Genomic DNA, 20,371 nt, shown 5'->3' on the forward strand with positions numbered 1-20,371 from the left:
TTTGACAGGAACACGGAAATAGGAGTCCTGCAGATTCAATGTACCAATAAGTCCAGGACCCAGGGCAGACAGAACCTGAGCAACCATGAACAACTTGAAAATGTTTTTTTTTTTTTTTTTTAAGCAGGAAGAAATTGAGAGGTCAGATCCAAACTAGAAAGTAGATCTCCACCCTTTTAACATTAGGAAATTACAGAGTTGCATCAAGCTCTGATTTCCAAAGCCAGGACTCAAATCCTTTCAGCAAAAAAGCCTGAACTTCCCCAATTAAAATGGACAAGTGCTCCTCTGAAAACTGCTCTGACGTGGTTGTAAGATGCAGCGGGTCAGAAAAGAATAGCATGGCATAGTCCTGTTGGACCATCAACAGAACCAGCCAGTCAGAAGTTATGGCCTGCTACCCATGGAGAAAAGGACGGATTCTGCCTCCACACAGGGTGAGTGTGTGCCATTAAAAGCAAGCTAAAGGGTGAAGGCTGCTGTCGGAAGGGTGGGGGACTGGGAGAGTTGATGCCCCTGCAGGCCTGCACAATGTCTCTGGACCCAGCCCTGAATGGACTGGGGTGCTTGATGGGATGGTGGGACCTGGCATGCTCTGTAAGTAAAACACCGGGTGATTTCTGGAAAGGGGTCAAACCTTGCAGGTGTAGGGAGACCAAGGGAGCATGCGCACTGTGGTTCTACCTGAATTGGATGCAGGAGGCACAGACTGGGATGAAGACTGATCTGCGGGTAGTAATCCGACAGGAGGCCTTCTGCAGAGCCATAGGACCCAAAGGCACCAGAGGGAGCCAACAGACTGTCCAAGATGTGCTACTTTGCTTCCTTGAGAGCTTCTATCTGTTGCAACATCACTGACAACCCTAGACATTCGGGGTGCTCCTCGGTGGGTGACTGATATCAGGAGGACACCTTGACATCCTCATAACTTTTCAATGGAAGAGGGACAAGAGTGGAGCAGGCTCCCCTTGACCTAAAGTTTTCTTCGACCTCAATGAAGATCTGTTGCAGGAGCAGCCCTGGGAGCTGGTCTGTGCTCATGATCTAGAGTAGGAAAAGGCTGTACAAGACGTTCTGCAACATACAGCTAGGCTCCGCAATACCAAATCGTCTTTGGTCGCACAAGGGCAGACTCCTCACACAACCCAAACACCAGAGATATACCTTGTGGTGATCCATCAGACATTTGCCAGCAACAGGCTTAAAGCCTGTAGTTTTAGGAGGGGGCCTGTTCCCACAGCCTCACTGGAGAAAAATATTGTTTAGAAAACAACTCAACTGATTAGAAAAAAAAGTCAGCAGGTACTTCTCAAGCTGCATACAAAGGTGTGCAGAGAAGGCAAGTGAAGTCAGCCCGCTTGGGTGATGCTTATATTTATCACTAGCTGTCTGTTCCTGGGCAGAGCTGAGTTGACAAGGAGTGCAAATGCTATGCCAAAACAATTTCCGGATTCAGTCTGGCACCTGGGGACTTTCTAACGGTGAGGAATCATCAGAATAACAAGGAACTGTATAACGTTTTGTTCATCCTTTGCTGCACAACTATCCACTGAAGCAAGACAAAACCATGTACAATTTAGCACCTAAATTTTATCACAAATATTTTTTTCTAGTAACAGCAATCCCCATAGTGTGTAAACAATGAATGGCACCCCTGAGGCCTTTGTAAAGTAAAGAAAGTGTGGGATCTTTGAAGATATTATTGCATGAGAGAATGTGTTGATAACTTATCATTCTTCTGTAAAACAGGGCCACATGTGGAGTGATTTAAAAACATAGCTGTCTCCTGGTTGTAAACTTATTTTTTCTTTTTTCAATCTCAGTTTAGAACACGGAGACCCCACTCTTACTGTGAAGGGATGGAATTGGTGAACATGGAAAGAAGCTGGACTGCATGATGCCCTGATGAAGGCGAGCTGGAACACAAGGGACATCAAAGACTCTGGGAATGATTAAAGATGGCTGCCAAAGCAGACTGTTGCAACAAGCAGTCCTTGCACGAGCAAAGGCATCAACATGCTTCTTAGAGCGTGACTGCAGAGAAACAATTTGCAGCCAGGTGTGCGAAGAGGATCAGGGGGTTATGCAGATACTATGAGCAGACCAGGTGGCTTCACTGCCCAAGTGATTATAGGACAAAGTGGCTTTCCCTGCTGATGTGAGGACCAGGTGTTTTACCCTGATGATGTAAAAGAGCAAGACACTTTCGCGCCCAGGCAAATGGGGACCAGGTGGCTTCTATGCTAATGCAAGAGAAACACGTGGCTTATCTGCTCATTAGAGACTTGCAGTTGTCTTTCCCGCCCATGCAAAAGGACCAGGTGGCTTCCCTGCCCATGCAAAAGGACTAGGTGTCTTCCTTGACCATGCATGACGACCAGGTACCTGGCTTTCCTTCTCATGTGATAACCAAGTGGCTTCCATGCCTCATGTGAAAGGACCAAGTGACTTCTTTGCCCATGTTAGAGAACCCGGTGGACTGCAGATGTGAGCCTTCCCAATTATGTGAGATCCAGGTGGCCTACCATCCACACAGAAAAGCCAACGGGGAAAAAAAGTGGTTACAGAGAGAAAAGCTTCATAATGACTAAATACTTTCAACTCCTTTGCAACAAAAATGTAAACGAAGAAATACAACGTGAATAGTTTAAGAGCAACCATACTTTATTTTTTTACATAACAAGCTTTCTGAAATGAAACAAGAAGCTTGAAAACACTTGAACAATACAATAATAAAATGCAGTTAGGTGGTAAATGATTCTCCATTCAGAAGGCTGAAGATTATTGTCAGCTAAACCTTGAGCAACTAGTTAATCTCCTGGGAAGAGTCTGAAGCCAGCTTTGGTTGTTTTCTCCTTCTTTTGTTAAGTAAACTACAGTACTAATTGTAATAAGTTACACAGAAATGTCAAGAAATACAGAAGGATGACTTAAAAAATACCCAACAAAGTTCACATCCCACGAACTGGCAGGCGGGTAACTAGACTTGACAACAGTTGGCAAAGCCTTACAATAGAATACACAACCAGTTGTGCCTTACAACACCTTTAGAATAAGCAGGACACATGTGCTAAAAAGTGAAGATATACATTAGTAACCGCTGCGTTATTCAATACGTGTGATACAACTGAGGTATAAAGAAGTTAAAAGCTTACTTAAAAGTGTTCTACACATCCATAGTTTGTTTTCCTAAATGCTCTCCTGTGCGGAAGAGGCCTTTTGCAAATGCTCTCGTGGTGAGCCTAACTGGCACAAGTGGTGCAAACTCCAGATGCACTAGAGGCGGCTCAGGCAAAGAGGATCCTGAAGGCGCTGAAAAGGGGCTGTGAATGCACAGCCCCACAGCCTTTTTATTCCCTTCACATGGCTGCACTCAGTGTATGCTGAAGCAAAATCCTGTGCATCTCAGACGGCCAAGCCGAGTCTGGACAATTGTACATTAGGAGATAACGTGTCAAAAAAGTTGGATTTCCTTTCTCCTTTGAGTAAAAAAAAAAAATAATAATAATAAAGACCTTTACAACACAAGTACAGTCCCAGCAACTTTTTTTGAGATTGCATCAATACAGCCTCCAAGTAAGTCACACAAAAATAAAAGATTAAATGCTAAGCAGCCAAAAGTCATGATTAGTAATATCCGTAGAAACTTCATTATTTGAAAAACACAACCAAATCGTACAATTTACAGTCACATTCTATTTGTAAACAGTTAAAAAAAGCCACCGACTTGGTTTGCATCATCTGACACAAAACAGTAAGTTTTCAAGGCAATGGCAGCATGGCGAGATCTGCATGTTAAAAGTTTTTTTTTCTTTTTTTATTTTTTTTTACCCTTGCTTAGTCTTTTCCATTCTTTGACCAAACAAGCATAATACCATTTATGGCAAAAGAAATAATAAATGTAACTTCTTACTTTTGCAAGAACGCATTTTCAAGAACTTTTTTTCCTAAACATTTAAAACTCTTCAGCCCTCCCGCTCTTCTCCCCACTATACAACATACTATCCTGTAAGCGTGGGGCTCGCATACAAGTTATGCATAGTTACTAAATATTTGCCTCCAGGGGCCAGTCAAAGGTTCCTCCTGGATTAAAACACAGTCACAAGCAGGAACATTTAGCCACACAAAAAGGGTTACAAAACCAAAGGAAAAAAGTCAAATAGCTACAGCATTCTTTGCAAAGCATCTTTAGGTCACTAAAAGGATGAAAAGTTAACGTTGCAACGTTAGCAGCCAGAAAACCATCTGGCTCATTTCTTTTTGGCAGAGAAAAGTATTTGAGCGTCAGTGCTATAGAGTTCGATTCTTTCTACAGGAAACACAAGTCCCTTGGTCTGAATTCTTATATTTAAACACATCTGGGGATGGGGATTTTTTTTATTTTTTTTATTTATTTATTATTCCTGAGAACCATGTTCTTTCACCTCTCCCCTACCCTATGGATCTAGGAGACAGGAATAGAAATCAAAGAAAAAAAAAAAAAGAGAAAAAAAAAAAGAAAGAAAAACACGGTCAAAAACACTGTTTGATATTCCCAGAGATACAAATAATCTTCATCCGTACTTTCTCTTTTCCCCCCATATTTTTTAAACGATGGAAGAGTAAACATTTAAAAAAAAAAAAAAAAAAAAAAAAAAATTAAAAAGGAAACATTTTGTAAACAAGAGGTCGCGGCCAGGGCGCCTCCGAAAGAAAACTCACTGAAAGTGCTGCCCACCCTTCCTGACTCGCAGGCTGGGGGGGATACATATCACAGCTGTGGCCACAGTTTGATTTCATTTTTATATACATTTTCTTTTCTTTATTAAAACCACAGAACTAAATTGTTTTAGGTTTCAACACGAAAAAAAAAACAAATGGGTGCAATACTCTCTGCAGGAATTGAGAGAGGTCAGTCATCACAACTTGATCTTTGAACTCTGTAATACCACAATACAACAGGCATACAATCAAGGCATAGTAACAGGCCATGAAAACATCCTCACTGGATTTACCAAGGCCTTTTTTTTTTCTAATTGAGTGTGTTTATCTTAAGTACATCTCGGAGAAAACACACTTGAAACTGTCCTGCTTCTCCAATATTGCCTATTAGCCGGAGAAAAAGGATACACCATCGGTCAGTGCAAAGTTGAAAAAAAGCTCCAACATCATCAGCAAAGAAAAAAAAAAATTAAAATAAAAAATGGAATTCGGACACCATGATTATTACACAGAACGAGCTTGACTGCATGCGTTCCGATTTGTAATATGTATATGTATAGCACTGTGTGGAAGTGTTAACTATATACTTATTTTTCACATTATAATCTTGGCCTAGATAATTCAAGTATTTTAACTGATATGTTTTGGGCTAAAACAAAGTGTGGAAAATGTGCAGAAGGAAACTTTCCACAAGTGCCCCCCCACCTTCCCCGGTTGTAGGTGGACAGTCCAAATTAGTGCTGCTTGGTTAGGAACTGCTGAGGTCATAGACGACATTACATGGACTCTCCACCTAAGTGGTCAACCGGAAGAAATGAACCAATGGGAGACGGGCTTCCCATCCCCCGGGGGTCACTGCTGCTGGAAGTCCCCCAGAGGCTTGTGGAATAGGATGGGGTTCCCCAGAGAGAAGTGCCATGAAGGTCCCCGGTGCCAGTGCCAGATAGCCCAGAGCTATTCCAGTGTGAGAGATCATTGCGGTTGGAGAAGCTGTGGGAAGCCTCCATGGATCCTAGCCGACTCGGAGTGGAGCCCATTGACTGCCAGCCGCTGGGAGACGGAGTCAGAGACTGGCCTTGTGCAAAGAAGCGACTAATCTCCTCATCACTGGCAAACTCAGCAAGAATAGTAGTGTTCCCCAAAACACACCTGCAGAAGTGGAGGAAAGAGAAACACTTGTCATTCAAGAAACTGTGTGGTATGGAATTATACAAGTATCTTGCATGGTAACATTAGGTCAAATCAGCACATTTCGGGTAACCAGATAGGCCGTGATGGTAGAAAAACTGTCCCCTCTCCGGTGGGGTATATGTAAATGTAACTCATTCCATACATGTAAAAGTTACTTACCTGTAAGAAAAGGTTACCTTCGGTACCAATCTTTCTGTTGGATACCCTATTTACCTGCAGGCTCATCACCTTTGAATATTCCACAGGCGACAAACTGGTCCAGAACCTTCTGCAATAGCTCACCAGGCTAATAGAGGGAGCAGGTTTCTTTACACTGCCAGGCAGGCAATTGTAATACAGTTATGGGGAGGAGCATATAAAGCCAGGACTGATATCTCACATCAGTTCAGATTTTTCTTAAACTTTTGACGGGTTTGGTAATTGGCTTTTACATTCAGTGGAGAATTTTCGTACATTTTTGCCATGTGGTGCAGATAGGGCTATGTCCCCTCCAAAAAGTCCTGGTTTCAGCCCTGTTGCCCACACAACAGCCAAATGTTCATCAGAAACCTGCAAGGGGGACTGATGTTTCCAGACATGACATGTTTGGTGATATCTGCTAGCAGATGCACCTGAAGGCCATCAAGGACGACGGGGCTAAACTTCAAGGTTCGCTCTGAAGACTGTCACTGGGTCACAGCATGTCAAGGTCACGTTTGCAGTCACAGGCTAGGTCGTCCCTGTAAACCTTGCCTTCGAAGGAAAAGAGGAACAGAAGAAAAAGCACTCGTCCTTAACAGCCAAATACAACTTAAAAAAAGAACTACTACAGTTAAGTCCAAGTACCCTCCAGTCTCGTCTCAGGGGGCTGGTTAGTAGAAAGCTGCACTGCAGCATAGCCAGGTGTCCCAGACTAGACACCAATCTCCACTACCACTTCTTCAAACAGCATCTGAACTTGCTTTTCCGGCACACCCAGAGATGGACCGGTTAGCCTTTATGCAGCCTGTGATGGACCTCTACAGGAAGGCGGCAGTCCCCTCTGGAGCGACCTTGGACCCCAAGGGACTGGTCACTGGCTTCTACTGCCTTATCACGGGGAGACTCTGGCAGCTATACAGATCAGAACTTGTGCCATTCCTACCTTTTAGGTCACTCAAGCTGCCTGGGTTCATGTCCGATGTCGGTCAAAACCTCCACTCTGGTCAGGGTTGAACCTTAGACGAGTCCAGCACTGATGCATCTTAAGAGCATTGCTTGAGTTGTACAGCTGCAAACTCACTGTCTGGACCTAGTTTGTGGTCAACCACCACTATTGCCAACCCATGGCATACCATTTGAGTTCTTGTGATTGCCTCCTTTGGGCTTTAAAGAACAGATCATTCCTAACCATCCTTTGACTTGAGAAACCTCCTCATTCTGAATACCAGACAGCATATGCCATTGGAACCTCCAGTTTCAGTGGGCCCAGCTTCAGGGATGCCTCACTGGCTCCATCCAGATCAGACGAGGCGGCTCAGGATTTTCTGTGGTGGCAGACAAATGCTAGTCTGACCAGTAGGCAGTAACTCTTGCTTCCCCATCCAGACTTCATGGTTGCAAAAGGCTGGGGAAGGCAGGGTCACTTGAAAAGGTTGGAGCCCGGAGGCCTCTGCATTAAATGAATGTTCCACGCCAACCTTTGATGCTTTGGGTGATCTGTATGGTCCTGAAAGCCTTCCTGACATCCATCAAAGTGAGGGTGGTGTAGATCCTCACAGACAATACGACTGCCCTGTTGGACTACAAGTAGGGCAGTGTTGAGTCCTGGGCCCGAAGACCCTACAGCTATGGAAGAGGCTGGACCAGTAGAACTTCTTTCTGGTAGCCAACCATCTCGCAAGATTCCCTGAATGCCAGAGAAGGCGTCTGCTGACAGAACACAAGTCACTCCTCTTCCCTGAGGTGTCAATGGCCATCTTATCAGTGGGGTATGCCCAGGTTAGGATGAGCATGTTGCATCAATTTTAGTGTACACTGGAGTTTCCTCCAGCAAAGTCAGTAGGAGATGCATTCCAAATGTGATAGGACAAGGTTCTTCTGTATGTGTTCTCGCCACTGCCTCTCCTTTCTCGAGTTCTGAGGAAAGTCAAGATAGATCAGGCCCAAGTAATTGTAATAGTCATGAAATGTAGGGAACCAAGAGCTCTTGAGCATTTGCCCTTTAATATACTACTTCAGGGAGATTTCCAATCTCAGGAACAGGGAGGGGCTCTGCATTCAAGTCTCCTCAACCTACACCTTCATGCGTGGAAACTGAGTGGCAATAGTTAAATGTTTGATTTACTGGTCCCAGTAGTAGTAGATATCCTTGCAGCCAGATGCCCTTCGACAAAGTCCATATACGCTGGGACAAGATTGTGGTTTGGCATTTCAAAACACTGCAGGCCCAACTTCCAGACATGTATGTTTTATCCTTGGCTCAAAGCCTTGCAACAGGCAAAGTTAAAGGTTACCCGTCTGCCCTTTAGGTTCACACATGGATCAACCTCCTCTATTTAAATAACAGGATGAGTTTCCTGGCTAAGTTGAAGATGGGCATTGACTTGGGAAAAGATGCTTTAGCACTTTTTGTCCCATTTGAGCTTCTCTGTTCATCTGAATGTCAACGCAATAATGTTTTGTAAGCGTGTGCACCCATGACCATGTTGCTGCCATGAAAATTGCTTGTAGGGGAGTATTTGCTAGAAAGGCAATAGTTGCTCCCTGCAGCCAACCCCCCCCCCACCCAGAGTTACTCATAAGACTGCCCCAATACACTCCAGACAAAGAACCCTACTGGAGAGGAAGTGGCGTAAGGGACTTACGGAGCTTTGGACTTTGGAGCTGGGGGAATACGGTTCGAGTCTCGGTACCAGCTCAACAACCTGAGATTCTGGGCAAATAACTTAATCTCCCCTTGTTACCCTAAAAAATAAATGGGTTGTTGTGTGATGTAACTGGTACTGATGTAAAGCGCTGTAATACCTTTGCATAGAGTTTGCGCTATATAAAACTGAAAGAAAAAAAAAAAAGTGCTCCAATACTTGTGTTGAGGTTGCCCTATATACATAAAACTGCAATAAATAAATAAATCAATAAGCCACCCCCAGACATCGCAAAGAAACATCAAGATGCCGAAACCAAGGATGACAAAAAAACAACATACCGCCCATGAGCGATGCAAGGCAAAAGAAAAAATAGTGCACCAATACAAAGCCATCTGGCTGATTGTGCAATAATCCATGGACAGAGTCAGTCACCAAGGCGGTAACAGAACAGCCTCAAGGCGGGACAAACAAAGCATTCACCGACATCAAGGGTTTTTTGAAAGGCAGGCCCAGAACGAATGAAAGTCCTGGGCGTGGTTAAAGCCCTCAGAATAGATCACAACATGTCAAGCAGAGGAGCGCTTGTGCACTGGTGTGCTCGACCTAAAAAACATATATAGATTGAGGAGTTATGAAACCGAAGATGCAGGGTCACACCAGCACCAAAAGGATACTAGTGTTAACTCTCTGGATGTGCCCGCCACAACTAGGAAGCAATGGATAGTTGATTTTAGATAGTCTTTCCCTGTGTCACCAACTCCACCCCCCTTTTTGAGGATTCACCTGAGAGGTGCTTAATGAGCTCCTGCGTTCCCTCGTGTATGCTCTATCGTATTGGGAAACCATGCTGACTGAGTTGGTTATCCTCCAGTGGGTAGCTCCTACACCTACCCTCTTCTCAGCGGCACATAACGTACGGCTCATGTTGTCAGGTGAGGTCCCTCACCCAAGGCCATAGCTCTCGTGGAGTGGAACGCTCCAGAGCCAGCTGTTCCTCAAACATCAACGTCCTTTCCTAAGGCAGTGGGCCTGGGTCACAGCTTTGAGGAGATCTTTCCAGTCTGAGGAAGTAAACAGACGCTTCTGTCTTACATGTAACTCCTCCTGGAGATGCTGAAAAATGTGTTGATCAGAGTCAACAGAGGCTGCCGTTGGAGCTTTCCTTGGTACTGAGTGTCTCTTCAGGGCTGATGGTGACTTCAAAATCTGACAGTGTTTTCGATGCAAATGTCTTCTTCGCAGCCTGGGCTGCTTTCACAGCCAGGAATAAAGGACATCGACTGGGCCCTCAGCTTGGAGCACTCCTGACCTTTTACATTATCTCTGGGCTTGACGTCCGTGAGGAGTCAGCACCTGCTGCTGGGAGCGTTGCCAGCTCTGAAGCCTTGCGTCAGTGGAGTCCAGAAGGCTAAGTCTTTGTGGAAACGGCTGACGCCCGACCACGTCAGAGGTGGTGTTCTTCCTCAATTAGAGGCAGTTTGGTAGGCCTGCTAAGTGTTTTGGTGCCAACCATACTCACAGTTCTGGCCGAAGTCTGTCAGAGGTCATGAATGCATGAAAGCATTGGGAGCTTCTTCTTCAGGGTTGGAGTCAAAAGAAAGTTGCATAGGGCTGGCTGACTGCTTGTGGGGCGAATAACCGGAAGGGCTGGCTTCTTCACTTTTGTTGTCAGGTGAGAGGGTTCTCCGACCATATCAAGGCTGTTGTTCAAAGCATGCCGCTGCATCCTGTGTTGTGCTCACCTTCTCTCCCATTGGCAAAGAGACTTCTTCGAGCAGAAGGCAAGGAAGACCTTGCAAGCAGTGTCCTTATGGGTAGTGGAAAGGCAGGGGTTGCACATCTCGTGGTGGTCAGTCTATAGTAAATTTCAGTGACACTTAGGGCAATTCTGGAACAAGCACATGTCCTTGAAAGAGAGGGGTGCACAGAACGGAAAAGGTCCGCTGCCCTGCAATTTGGGGGTCAGTATCTGAGAGGAAACGTAGACCTCTTGGACCTGAACAAGAGAAAACTTGCTAAACTGATCCCCAGCAGTACATGTCCAAACTCTATGGCAGAAAAAAACAAACAAAAAAAAATTGGTAGGTGCTCTTACACGTTGCCAACAAATGGAAGAGCCCCACATGCCTCATGGCTCTAAATACTCCCAACTGGGAAACACCCAAAACCAACACTAGATGGCAGGAGTTTGTAGAGCATCTGCATTTACAGCAACACATGCTACAAACATACATTCAGTAAGGAAAATGTTACCTCCCAGTATGTAGTTCTGTAGATTCACATGCTGTGCATAAGCTCGCTATCTAGTGTTGGCTTCGGAGTAGTACAATTTTTTTTGGTAATACTGTGCATGGGCATCGAGTAATTTGTTAGATTGTTTCTCCGTAGACGGAAGAGTGAAGTAGTGAAAATATATAGAATAGAAAAGATGTCCATGCCATGTATCTACATATGTACAATATTTACATATTAAATTGCAATGTGCACGCGCATCCGGGGAGGAGGGAGGGAGCATGTGAATATACAGCACTACATGCCACAAACAAATGTCTACTGGTAAGTGACATTTTCTGTTCGATGGCATGTGCATGTGTATGTGTAGTTACACATACTGTACATAGACTGTAAAGCAGTCCCTTCAAAAAGCAGTGGCTAGCATGCAGGAGCTGCAATTGATTAGAAGAGTGTCCTGAGTACAGTTTGTCCAGCATTTGCTTGTTGGGGTGCAAAGACATCTTTACAATGTTTAGTAAATGTATGTGGTGTAGACTATGTTGCTGCTTTGCAAATATCTGATATACGTATGTTACTTAAAAATGCCATAGATGCACCTTGTTTCCCAGTGGAGCGTGCTCTAGGTGGTATAGGTAATCGTCATCTGGCTTTACTATAGCAAGTCTAATTACACTTGACCACCCATCTAGCTATAGTTGCTTTAGATATAGGCTTCTCCTTTATGTGGCAACGAGAAAGCCACAAAATAGGTTTTGTTTTTCCTAAACTCTTTTGTTCTATCTATATAATGCATAAGAGCCCCTTTAACATCAAGAGTACGTAGAGCTCTGCCACAAAATCTGATTGCGGAAAGAAAACTGGTAGTTGTATTGTCTGACATATGGAATTGTGAAACGACTTTTGGAAGGAATTTTGGATGTGTTCACACAATTATTTCTTTATGAATTTGAAAGAAGGGTTCTTCCGAAGTTAAAGCTTGAAGCTTACTGACACGTCTAAGGGAAGTGATCGCAACTAAAAAAAAAAAGATACTTTCCATGAGAGGAAATATAGCACACAGGAGAAAAGGTGGAGCCATAAATAAGCCTTGTTAGTACAATGTTAAGACTCCAAGATGGAGCTAGTGGAATGATTATTTTCAGTCCATCCATAAATGTTTTGAATTCTAAACAAATAAATATGCGGTCTATTTTAAAGATATGCAGCTATGGTTGCTAAACAATCAAATGGATGTGTAAGTTAGATTTGCTTTTGGCAAATGTAGCAAATAAAATACAAGGTCTTGCACTGTTGGATTGAGAGGGTGAATGTTTTGTGTTTGACAATAGCAAACAAAAAGTTTCCATTTCGACTCATAACATTGTCCAGTTGCGGGCTTCTTTAAGGATATTCATACATTCCTGTAGGAATTGTAAATAGCCAAATTCTATGGCCTCAAAAGCCTTGTCGCTGGGTTGAGGGTTCCGGGATTCGGATGCCTTATTTGACCCCATCTTTGAGTCAGAAGGGCTGATCTGTTCGGAGGCTTTTGATGTGGAACAACTGAGAGTTCTAAAAGTGTTGTGAACCATAGCTGATTGTCCCATGTAGGGGCCACCAGGATCATGTTGAGGGAAGATTGTTTGAGCTTCTGGACCAGAAAGGGCATGAGTGGGAGAGGAGGAATAGTGTAAGAAAATATTCCTGACCAACTGATCAATAGAGAATTGCCTTTGGATTGAGGGTGTGGGGACCTGGCAGCGAAGTTTTGGCATTTTTTTGTTTTGATTTGTGGTAAATAGGTCTATTTGAGGTGTTACCCACTTTTGGAAGTACTGGTGAAGGACTTGTAGGTGGAGTTCCCACTCGGACTTGTTGATGCATCTTGCTGAGTGTGGGGATGAATTGCCAATTTCCACATTGTTTGTGCAAGATGGGACAAGATGCCCCCTACGCCAGTTTTTGAAGCTAGCACATGCCAGTCATGCTGTGCTTGAGGAGTCTTGTGAGCATGATCTGAGGAACAGGGTCTAAAAAGGGCCACTTTCATAAAGTTTGTGGTGTTGCACCAATGCAGAGAGCGATAAGTATGGTGGTCCAACACTGGATCTTCCATATGACAAGAGCGACATTGCTGAAGAGGACGCATATGAAGTCAGGCATGAGGTACGATGGCAATACAGGATGCCATCATCCCTAACAGTTTCATAACAGTTCTTACTGTGAATGCTTGGTTCTCTGTTAATGTGGCAATCATTGATTGAAAAGCCTGAACTCTGGTTGAGCTGGTAAACGCTGGTCCTAATTATGTGTTGAGGGTAGCTCCTAGATAGGGCTGTATCTGGAGAGGGTGCAGTTGAGATTTGAGGTAATTTATGGTGAACCCCAGAGACTGTAGGAAGCAAATTGTGATTTAAGTGTGGCGTTGACACTATGTGAATGAATCTGCTTTGATGAGCCAATCGTCCAAATAAGGGAACACATGAATTTATGGTCTTCTGAGATGAGCTGCGACTACCGCAAGGCATTTTGTGAATACTCTCGAAGCAGTTGTGACTCAGAATGGAAATACTTTGAATTGGTAATGTTTTCCTGCAACTACCAATATTAGATATTTGCAGTGGGCTGGATGAATGGGAATGTGAAAGTAAGTGTCCTTTAGATCTAACTCTGTCATGAAGTCTCCTTGTTGTAGAAGGGGAATAACATCCTGAAGAGTGACCATATGTAAGTGCTCTGATAGGATGTAGTGGTTTAAGGGTCTGAGATCTAATATTGGTCTGAGAGAACCGTCTTTTTGGGTATTAAGAAATACAGGGAGTAGACTCCTGTTCCCTTGTATTGCAATGGTACTGGTTCTCTAGCCCCTTTGAAAAGAAGAGAATGTACTTCCTCTATGATAAGAGTGAGATGATCTTGCGAGAAGTTGTGAGTCCAAGGGAGTATATTTGGTGAAGTCGACAGTAACCAGTTTGGATAATTTGAAGTAACCATTAATCTGTAGTAGTTTGAGACCATTGGGGGTAAAAATGTTGTAAAGTTCCCCCTACAGGAGTGGTGCGAGTTGGTAAGTTTTGGTGGAAGTCACTGCTTAGTGGGGGATGAGGAGCCTCTAGATGTAGATGGTTTTCTTCTTCCCTTGTTACCATTGCCTCTATCAGAACTTCTAAAATAACCTCTGGTGTATTGAGAGGTGGGCTTTGATTGAGTGGAAGACTGCTTCTGAAACAAAGGAAAGCTCCTTGCAAATCCTGTGTGACGGAAAGTACCCCTGTGTGCGCTGGGCTTGGAGTCATCCTATAGCTTTGGCCGTTTGATTATCTTTATTTAATTTTTTAAGTGTAGTGTAGGAAGTTGGCTCTGTATGTGCTATTTCAAAGTAAGGAATAGCATGCACAGAGTCCAAGGGTTCCCCTTAGAGGTAAAATAGTGGTAAAAAGAGATAATACTAATGCTCTATTTTGTGGTAGTGTGGTCGAGCAGTAGGCTTATCCAAGGAGTAGTGTTAAGCATTTGTTGTACATACACATAGACAATAAATGAGGTACACACACACAGACAAATCCAGCCAATAGGTTTTGTTATAGAAAAATATCTTCTTAGTTTATTTTAAGAACCACAGGTTCAAATTTAACATGTAATATCTTGTTTGAAAGGTATTGCAGGTAAGTACATTAGGAACTTTGAATCATTTCAATTGCATGTATACTTTTCAAGTTATTCACAAATAGCTATTTTAAAAGTGGACACTTAGTGCAATTTTCACAGTTCCTGGGGGAGGTAAGTTTTTGTTAGTTTTACCAGGTAAGTAAGACACTTACAGGGTTCAGTTCTTGGTCCAAGGTAGCCCACCGTTGAGGGTTCAGAGCAACCCCAAAGTTACCACACCAGCAGCTCAGGGCCGGTCAGGTGCAGAGTTCAAAGTGGTGCCCAAAACGCATAGGCTTCAATGGAGAGAAGGGGGCGCCCCGGTTCCAGTCTGCCAGCAGTTAAGTACCCGCGTCTTCGGAGGGCAGACCAGGGGGGTTTTGTAGGGCACCGGGGGGGACACAAGCCCACACAGAAATTTCACCCTCAGCGGCGCGGGGGCAGCCGGGTGCAGTGTTAGAACAAGCGTCGGGTTCGCAATGGAAGTCAATGAGAGATCAAGGGATCTCTTCAGCGCTGCAGGCAGGCAAGGGGGGGCTTCCTCGGGGAAACCTCCACTTGGGCAAGGGAGAGGGACTCCTGGGGGTCACTTCTGCAGTGAAAGTCCGGTCCTTCAGGTCCTGGGGGCTGCGGGTGCGGGGTCTTTTCCAGGCGTCGGGACTTAGGTTTCAGAGAGTCGCGGTCAGGGGAAGCCTCGGGATTCCCTCTGCAGGCGGCGCTGTGGGTGCTCAGGGGGGACAGGTTTTGGTACTCACAGTCGTAGAGTAGTCCGGGGGTCCTCCCTGAGGTGTTGGTTCTCCACCAGCCGAGTCGGGGTCGCCGGGTGCAGTGTTGCAAGTCAAACGCTTCTTGCGGGGAGATTGCAGGGTTCTTTAAAGCTGCTCCTTTGGATAAAGTTGCAGTCTTTTTGGAGCAGGTCCGCTGTCCTCGGGAGTTTCTTGTCGTCGTCGAAGCAGGGCAGTCCTCAGAGGATTCAGAGGTCGCTGGTCCCTTTGGAAGGCGTCGCTGGAGCAGAGTTCTTTGGAAGGCAGGAGACAGGCCGGTGAGTTTCTGGAGCCAAGGCAGTTGTTGTCTTCTGGTTTTCCTCTGCAGGGGTTTTCAGCTAGGCAGTCCTTGTTGTTGCAGGAATCTAATTTCTAGGTTCAGGGAGAGCCCTTAAATACTAAATTTAAGGGCGTGTTTAGGTCTGGGGGGTTAGTAGCCAATGGCTACTAGCCCTGAGGGTGAGTACACCCTCTTTGTGCCTCCTCCCAAGGGGAGGGGGGTCACATCCCTAATCCTATTGGGGGAATCCTCCATCTGCAAGATGGAGTATTTCTACAAGTTAGAGTCACCTCAGGACACCTTAGGGGCTGTCCTGACTGGCCAGTGACTCCTTGTTATTCTCATTATTTTCTCCGGCCTTGCCGCCAAAAGTGGGGGCCGGGGCCGGAGGGGGCGGGCAACTCCACTAGCTGGAGTGTCCTGCGGTGCTGTGACAAAGGGGTGAGCCTTTGAGGCTCACCGCCAGGTGTTACAGCTCCTGCCTGGGGGAGGTGTTAGCATCTCCACCCAGTGCAGGCTTTGTTACTGGCCTCAGAGTGACAAAGGCACTCTCCCCACGGGGCCAGCAACATGTCTCTAGTGTGGCAGGCTGCTGGAACCAGTCAGCCTACACAGATAGTCGGTTAAGTTTCAGGGGGCACCTCTAAGGTGCCCTCTGTGGTGTATTTTACAATAAAATGTACACTGGCATCAGTGTGCATTTATTGTGCTGAGAAGTTTGATACCAAACTTCCCAGTTTTCAGTGTAGCCATTATGGTGCTGTGGAGTTCGTGTAAAACAGACTCTCAGACCATATACTCTTATGGCTACCCTGCATTTACAATGTCTAAGGTTTTGCTTAGACACTGTAGGGGCACAGTGCTCATGCACTGGTACCCTCACCTATGGTATAGTGCACCCTGCCTTAGGGCTGTAAGGCCTGCTAGAGGGGTGTCTTACCTATACTGCATAGGCAGTGAGAGGCTGGCATGGCACCCTGAGGGGAGTGCCATGTCGACTTACTCCTTTTGTTCTCACTAGCACACACAAGCTGGTAAGCAGTGTGTCTGTGCTGGGTGAGGGGTTTCTAGGGTGGCATAATACATGCTGCAGCCCTTAGAGACCTTCCCTGGCATCAGGGCCCTTGGTACCAGAGGTACCAGTTACAAGGGACTTATCTGGATGCCAGGGTGTGCCAATTGTGTAATCAAAAGTACAGGTTAGGGAAAGAACACTGGTGCTGGGGCCTGGTTAGCAGGCCTCAGCACACTTTCAATTCAAAACATAGCATCAGCAAAGGCAAAAAGTCAGGGGGTAACCATGCCAAGGAGGCATTTCCTTACATGTAGTATCCACTTATGACCCAAATAAATGCTCTTTATCAAAGGGCATGTTCACAACTTCCTGTTCCCCTTTGTTTAAAGCCTGAGCATCTGAGCCAGGCGTGTCGCCTAATGACGCTGGTGTTAATGCGTGCTGTATCTGCAGCATCAAGCGCACATCGAATGGAATTGTTGGAAATTGCTTGCCCCTCAGTTACAATTTCTACCCCTTTTTTATAATGTTCCTCAGGGAGGTATTGTAAAAGCTCCTCTATGGCATCCCAGTGAGCTCTATCATACCGGGATAATGATTGTGCATAAGCAATCCACCAGTGCTTGGCTGCTTGAACTGTCACTTTTGCCTGCCGCATCTAATTTTTAGCTTTCTTTATCAGGAGGAAGGGTGTCGCCTGTGGATTGGCTATTAGCCCTTTTGCAAGCAGTGGAGGCAACAATATTTGTGTCTTTATAAATAAGGGGTCAGTGAGTGCAGCCTTGTACTTTTTTTCACCCTGGGAGTGATCACCCCTGATCTAACAGGCTCTTTAAATATTTTGCCTGCGTGCCTGAGCATGCCTGGAAGCATTGGAAGGAATGGACTCCTTATGTGTTGTGCCAAGGGTTTAGCAGGGCAAAACCGAAATGGAGTCCGTTCCATTAGGGATGTATAGTTAGATGTCACGTGGAAGATGTAGGCCCAAAGAGGGCCCGAGAGGAGACAGAAAGAATTCAGTTTTGGACTGTATCGAGTGGAGAACTCTGAGCGAGAGGAACACACGTCCGAACCAGACGGCGGAGAGAAAATCTAACAAAGGACTCGATGCTCATGTGTAGTATTACCGAAAGGAGGAGTCACTCGATCCAGTGACTCAAAAAGCTTCTACGAAGAAAAACAAGTTGTACTACTCTGAACCCAACACTAGATGGCAAGCTTATGCGCAGCATATGTATCCACAGCTACACGTCATCCAACTTTTATTTATATTTATATAGTGTTTACTTCCCCAGCCGAAGAGTTGAAGTGATTTACTATCAAAAGAGCAGGAGGGTGTAAGTCGGCATTTCTTGTATGGTCATCCCCAGTTTTTTTTGTTTTTTTTTTGACTGACTGATGCTGCTGGTTTTTCGACTGCTAACCAGACCTCACAGTCAGTGCCCCTGACACCAAAACCTGTACATTACAATCGCTACACCCAACTGGCATAGACTAGCTTGCTGGTAGATCCCTAGTATATGGTACCCAGGTTCTCTAAGTTAGAGAGTCTCCACCCCAGGGAATGCAGTACTTATGCCACCTTTGGTGCAACAAGTGTAGAACAAGTCTCCCCGTCCTCTACTGCAGACTGGAAGGGCAGTTTCGATCCGCCAGCCATTTAAAAACTATGGCCAAGTCAACTATCCCCCTGAAACATTAGTAAGTCATCCCCATGGCAGGCCTACTAAGCCCCAACACCCATAACAGCTGCACATAGAGCTTGGAACAGACAGCTTTCTGCCCTTCCAAAGAGAAGTGGTAACGACTCTCAGGAAAGGGGACAAAAGGGGCCTGCACTGGGGAGAGGTGTTCTCTCTCTTCTGCCCAAAGGGGTGAACTTCAAAGCTGAAGCTGCCCTGGAAGGGCAAATGTGGAACACTTGGGAGAGGGGGGCCCCACTGTTTTGGTAGATTAGCTGGCATCTGGGAAGGATGAGGGACACCTGCTGTCAAAACTGTTTTCCAGGGCCTTGTAGACCCCTCAGTAGCCACATTTCTGGGTTGGGCTAGAGAGCCCCGGAGGCCAAGAGAGGGGTTCTGCCACCTTGGGAGCTGGCAGAATGGTGCATCCTGGGATACCCAGATGCCACATTCCAGAGATTATGGTCATTAATAAGGAGGAGACAGGTAGCCCATGGGCTACCAACCATATACTACTCAGGGCATTTTCAGAACATAAAACAAGCACCCGTGGCACCCAGAACTCTGATCTCATCTAGATGGGAAGAAAGACCAAAGGAGGACTGCCCTGCTGCACGAAACATGCAACAAAGAAGCTGCACTGACGTGGACTTCACCTGGTGCAATCAAAGAGGAGGGACTGTGACTGATGTGTTCTGCTCAAAGATAAGTCTTCTCCAGAGCCTAGCCAAACCAAAGGAACTTCAAGAGTCAGCTGACTGACCTCATGTTCGCAGCACAGCTACACAACAGCTGAAGCCTGCTAAGAGCGAGTGGTAGCCCAGATCACTGGATCAACGCTCTCCTCTATCTTGAAGCACCAGGGACAAACACTCAATGCTCAGAAGTCTGCAGGACACAGAACAATCGCCTGGAGTGCAGCTTGGTCACACTGAAGGCAAGCCACAGCTTTGAGAAGGAATTGGCTGTGACCACATCACTGGACAACTGGTAGTCGATTAGTGACTGGACTTCAGCCAGACCAGGCAGGGCCTCATGGGACGTTGAAATTTGTGTCTAGGACCCCCCTCCCTAGACCACCCCAACTCTTACTCACCCCCTACCCCAGCCCTCCCCCTTAATTCAACCACTCACTAGGCTATTCTGTAGGAGTTAAAGTAGTTTGAAATAGTGTTTTAAGTACTGCTTGAGCAACATGTGCTTGTTGTCGAGATAACACATCCACACAGTAGTGTTTAGTAAATGTGTGTGGTGTGGACCATGTGGCTGCTTTGCATGTGTCATATTGGTATATTTCTTAATGCCATTGAATCTCCTTTCTTTTTAGTAGAATGTCCTTTAGAAGTTACTAACAAAAGACTTTTAGCTTTGAGATAGCAAGTTTGTATACATTTTACAATCCATCTGGCCAATCCTTGTTCGGAAATAGGGTTACACTTATGAGTGTTAGAAAGCCACAAAAAGTTGTTTAGATTTTCTAAAGTCTTTCATTCTGTCTATATAATACATGAGTTATTTTGAGATCAAGAGTGTGGCGAGCTCTTTCAGCAACTGAATCTGGCTTTGGAAAGACTACTGGCAATGCCACTGACTGATTAATGTGAAATGGTGAAACCACTTTTGGTCAGAATTTTGGATTTGTTTTAAGTACTATTTTGTGCTTGTGTACTTGGAGAAAGGTTCTTCTAAAGTGAACACTTGGATTAAACTTACTCTTCGTAAAGAAGTAACTGTTACCAGAAAAGCAACCTTCCATGAGAGAAATTGAAGAGCGCAAGACTGCATGGGCTCATATGGTGGAACCATAAGCCTTGGGAGTGCAATGTTAACATTCCATGCAGGAGCCGGTGGAGCGGTAGGTGGAATAACTCGAGTCCTTCCATAAAAGCTTTTATGACCACAATTCTAAACAGAGAGGTATGTTGTCTGTTTTGGAGGTAGAATGATATTGCTGTTAAATGAATTTTAATAGGTGAATATACAAGATTTGCTTTCTGTAAATGAAGAAAGTAACATACAATATCCTGTACTGATGCTTCAAGTGGATC

General features: G+C 45.1%; 2 protein-coding genes across 5 annotated transcripts in view; one reads left to right on the forward strand and one right to left on the reverse strand.

Moving 5' to 3' along the window:
- The window catches only part of LOC138261068 (mucin-2-like), a 162,478-nt gene extending 157,828 nt beyond the window's left edge, over window positions 1-4,650 (forward strand). The window contains exon 10 of the mRNA XM_069209688.1: window positions 1,824-4,650. Within this exon, the coding sequence (XP_069065789.1) occupies window positions 1,824-1,898 (75 nt within the window). The 3' untranslated portion in view covers window positions 1,899-4,650. The remainder of the gene's footprint in view (window positions 1-1,823) is intronic.
- The window catches only part of TNRC6A (trinucleotide repeat containing adaptor 6A), a 376,657-nt gene continuing 358,929 nt past the window's right edge, over window positions 2,644-20,371 (reverse strand). For all 4 annotated transcript variants that reach the window (XM_069209691.1, XM_069209690.1, XM_069209693.1 and 1 more), the window contains one exon: window positions 2,644-5,850. In XM_069209691.1, the coding sequence (XP_069065792.1) occupies window positions 5,478-5,850 (373 nt within the window). In that variant the 3' untranslated portion in view covers window positions 2,644-5,477. The remainder of the gene's footprint in view (window positions 5,851-20,371) is intronic.

The sequence above is a fragment of the Pleurodeles waltl genome, chromosome 10 (genome assembly GCF_031143425.1).
Source record: "Pleurodeles waltl isolate 20211129_DDA chromosome 10, aPleWal1.hap1.20221129, whole genome shotgun sequence".
Classification (NCBI taxonomy): domain Eukaryota; kingdom Metazoa; phylum Chordata; class Amphibia; order Caudata; family Salamandridae; genus Pleurodeles; species Pleurodeles waltl.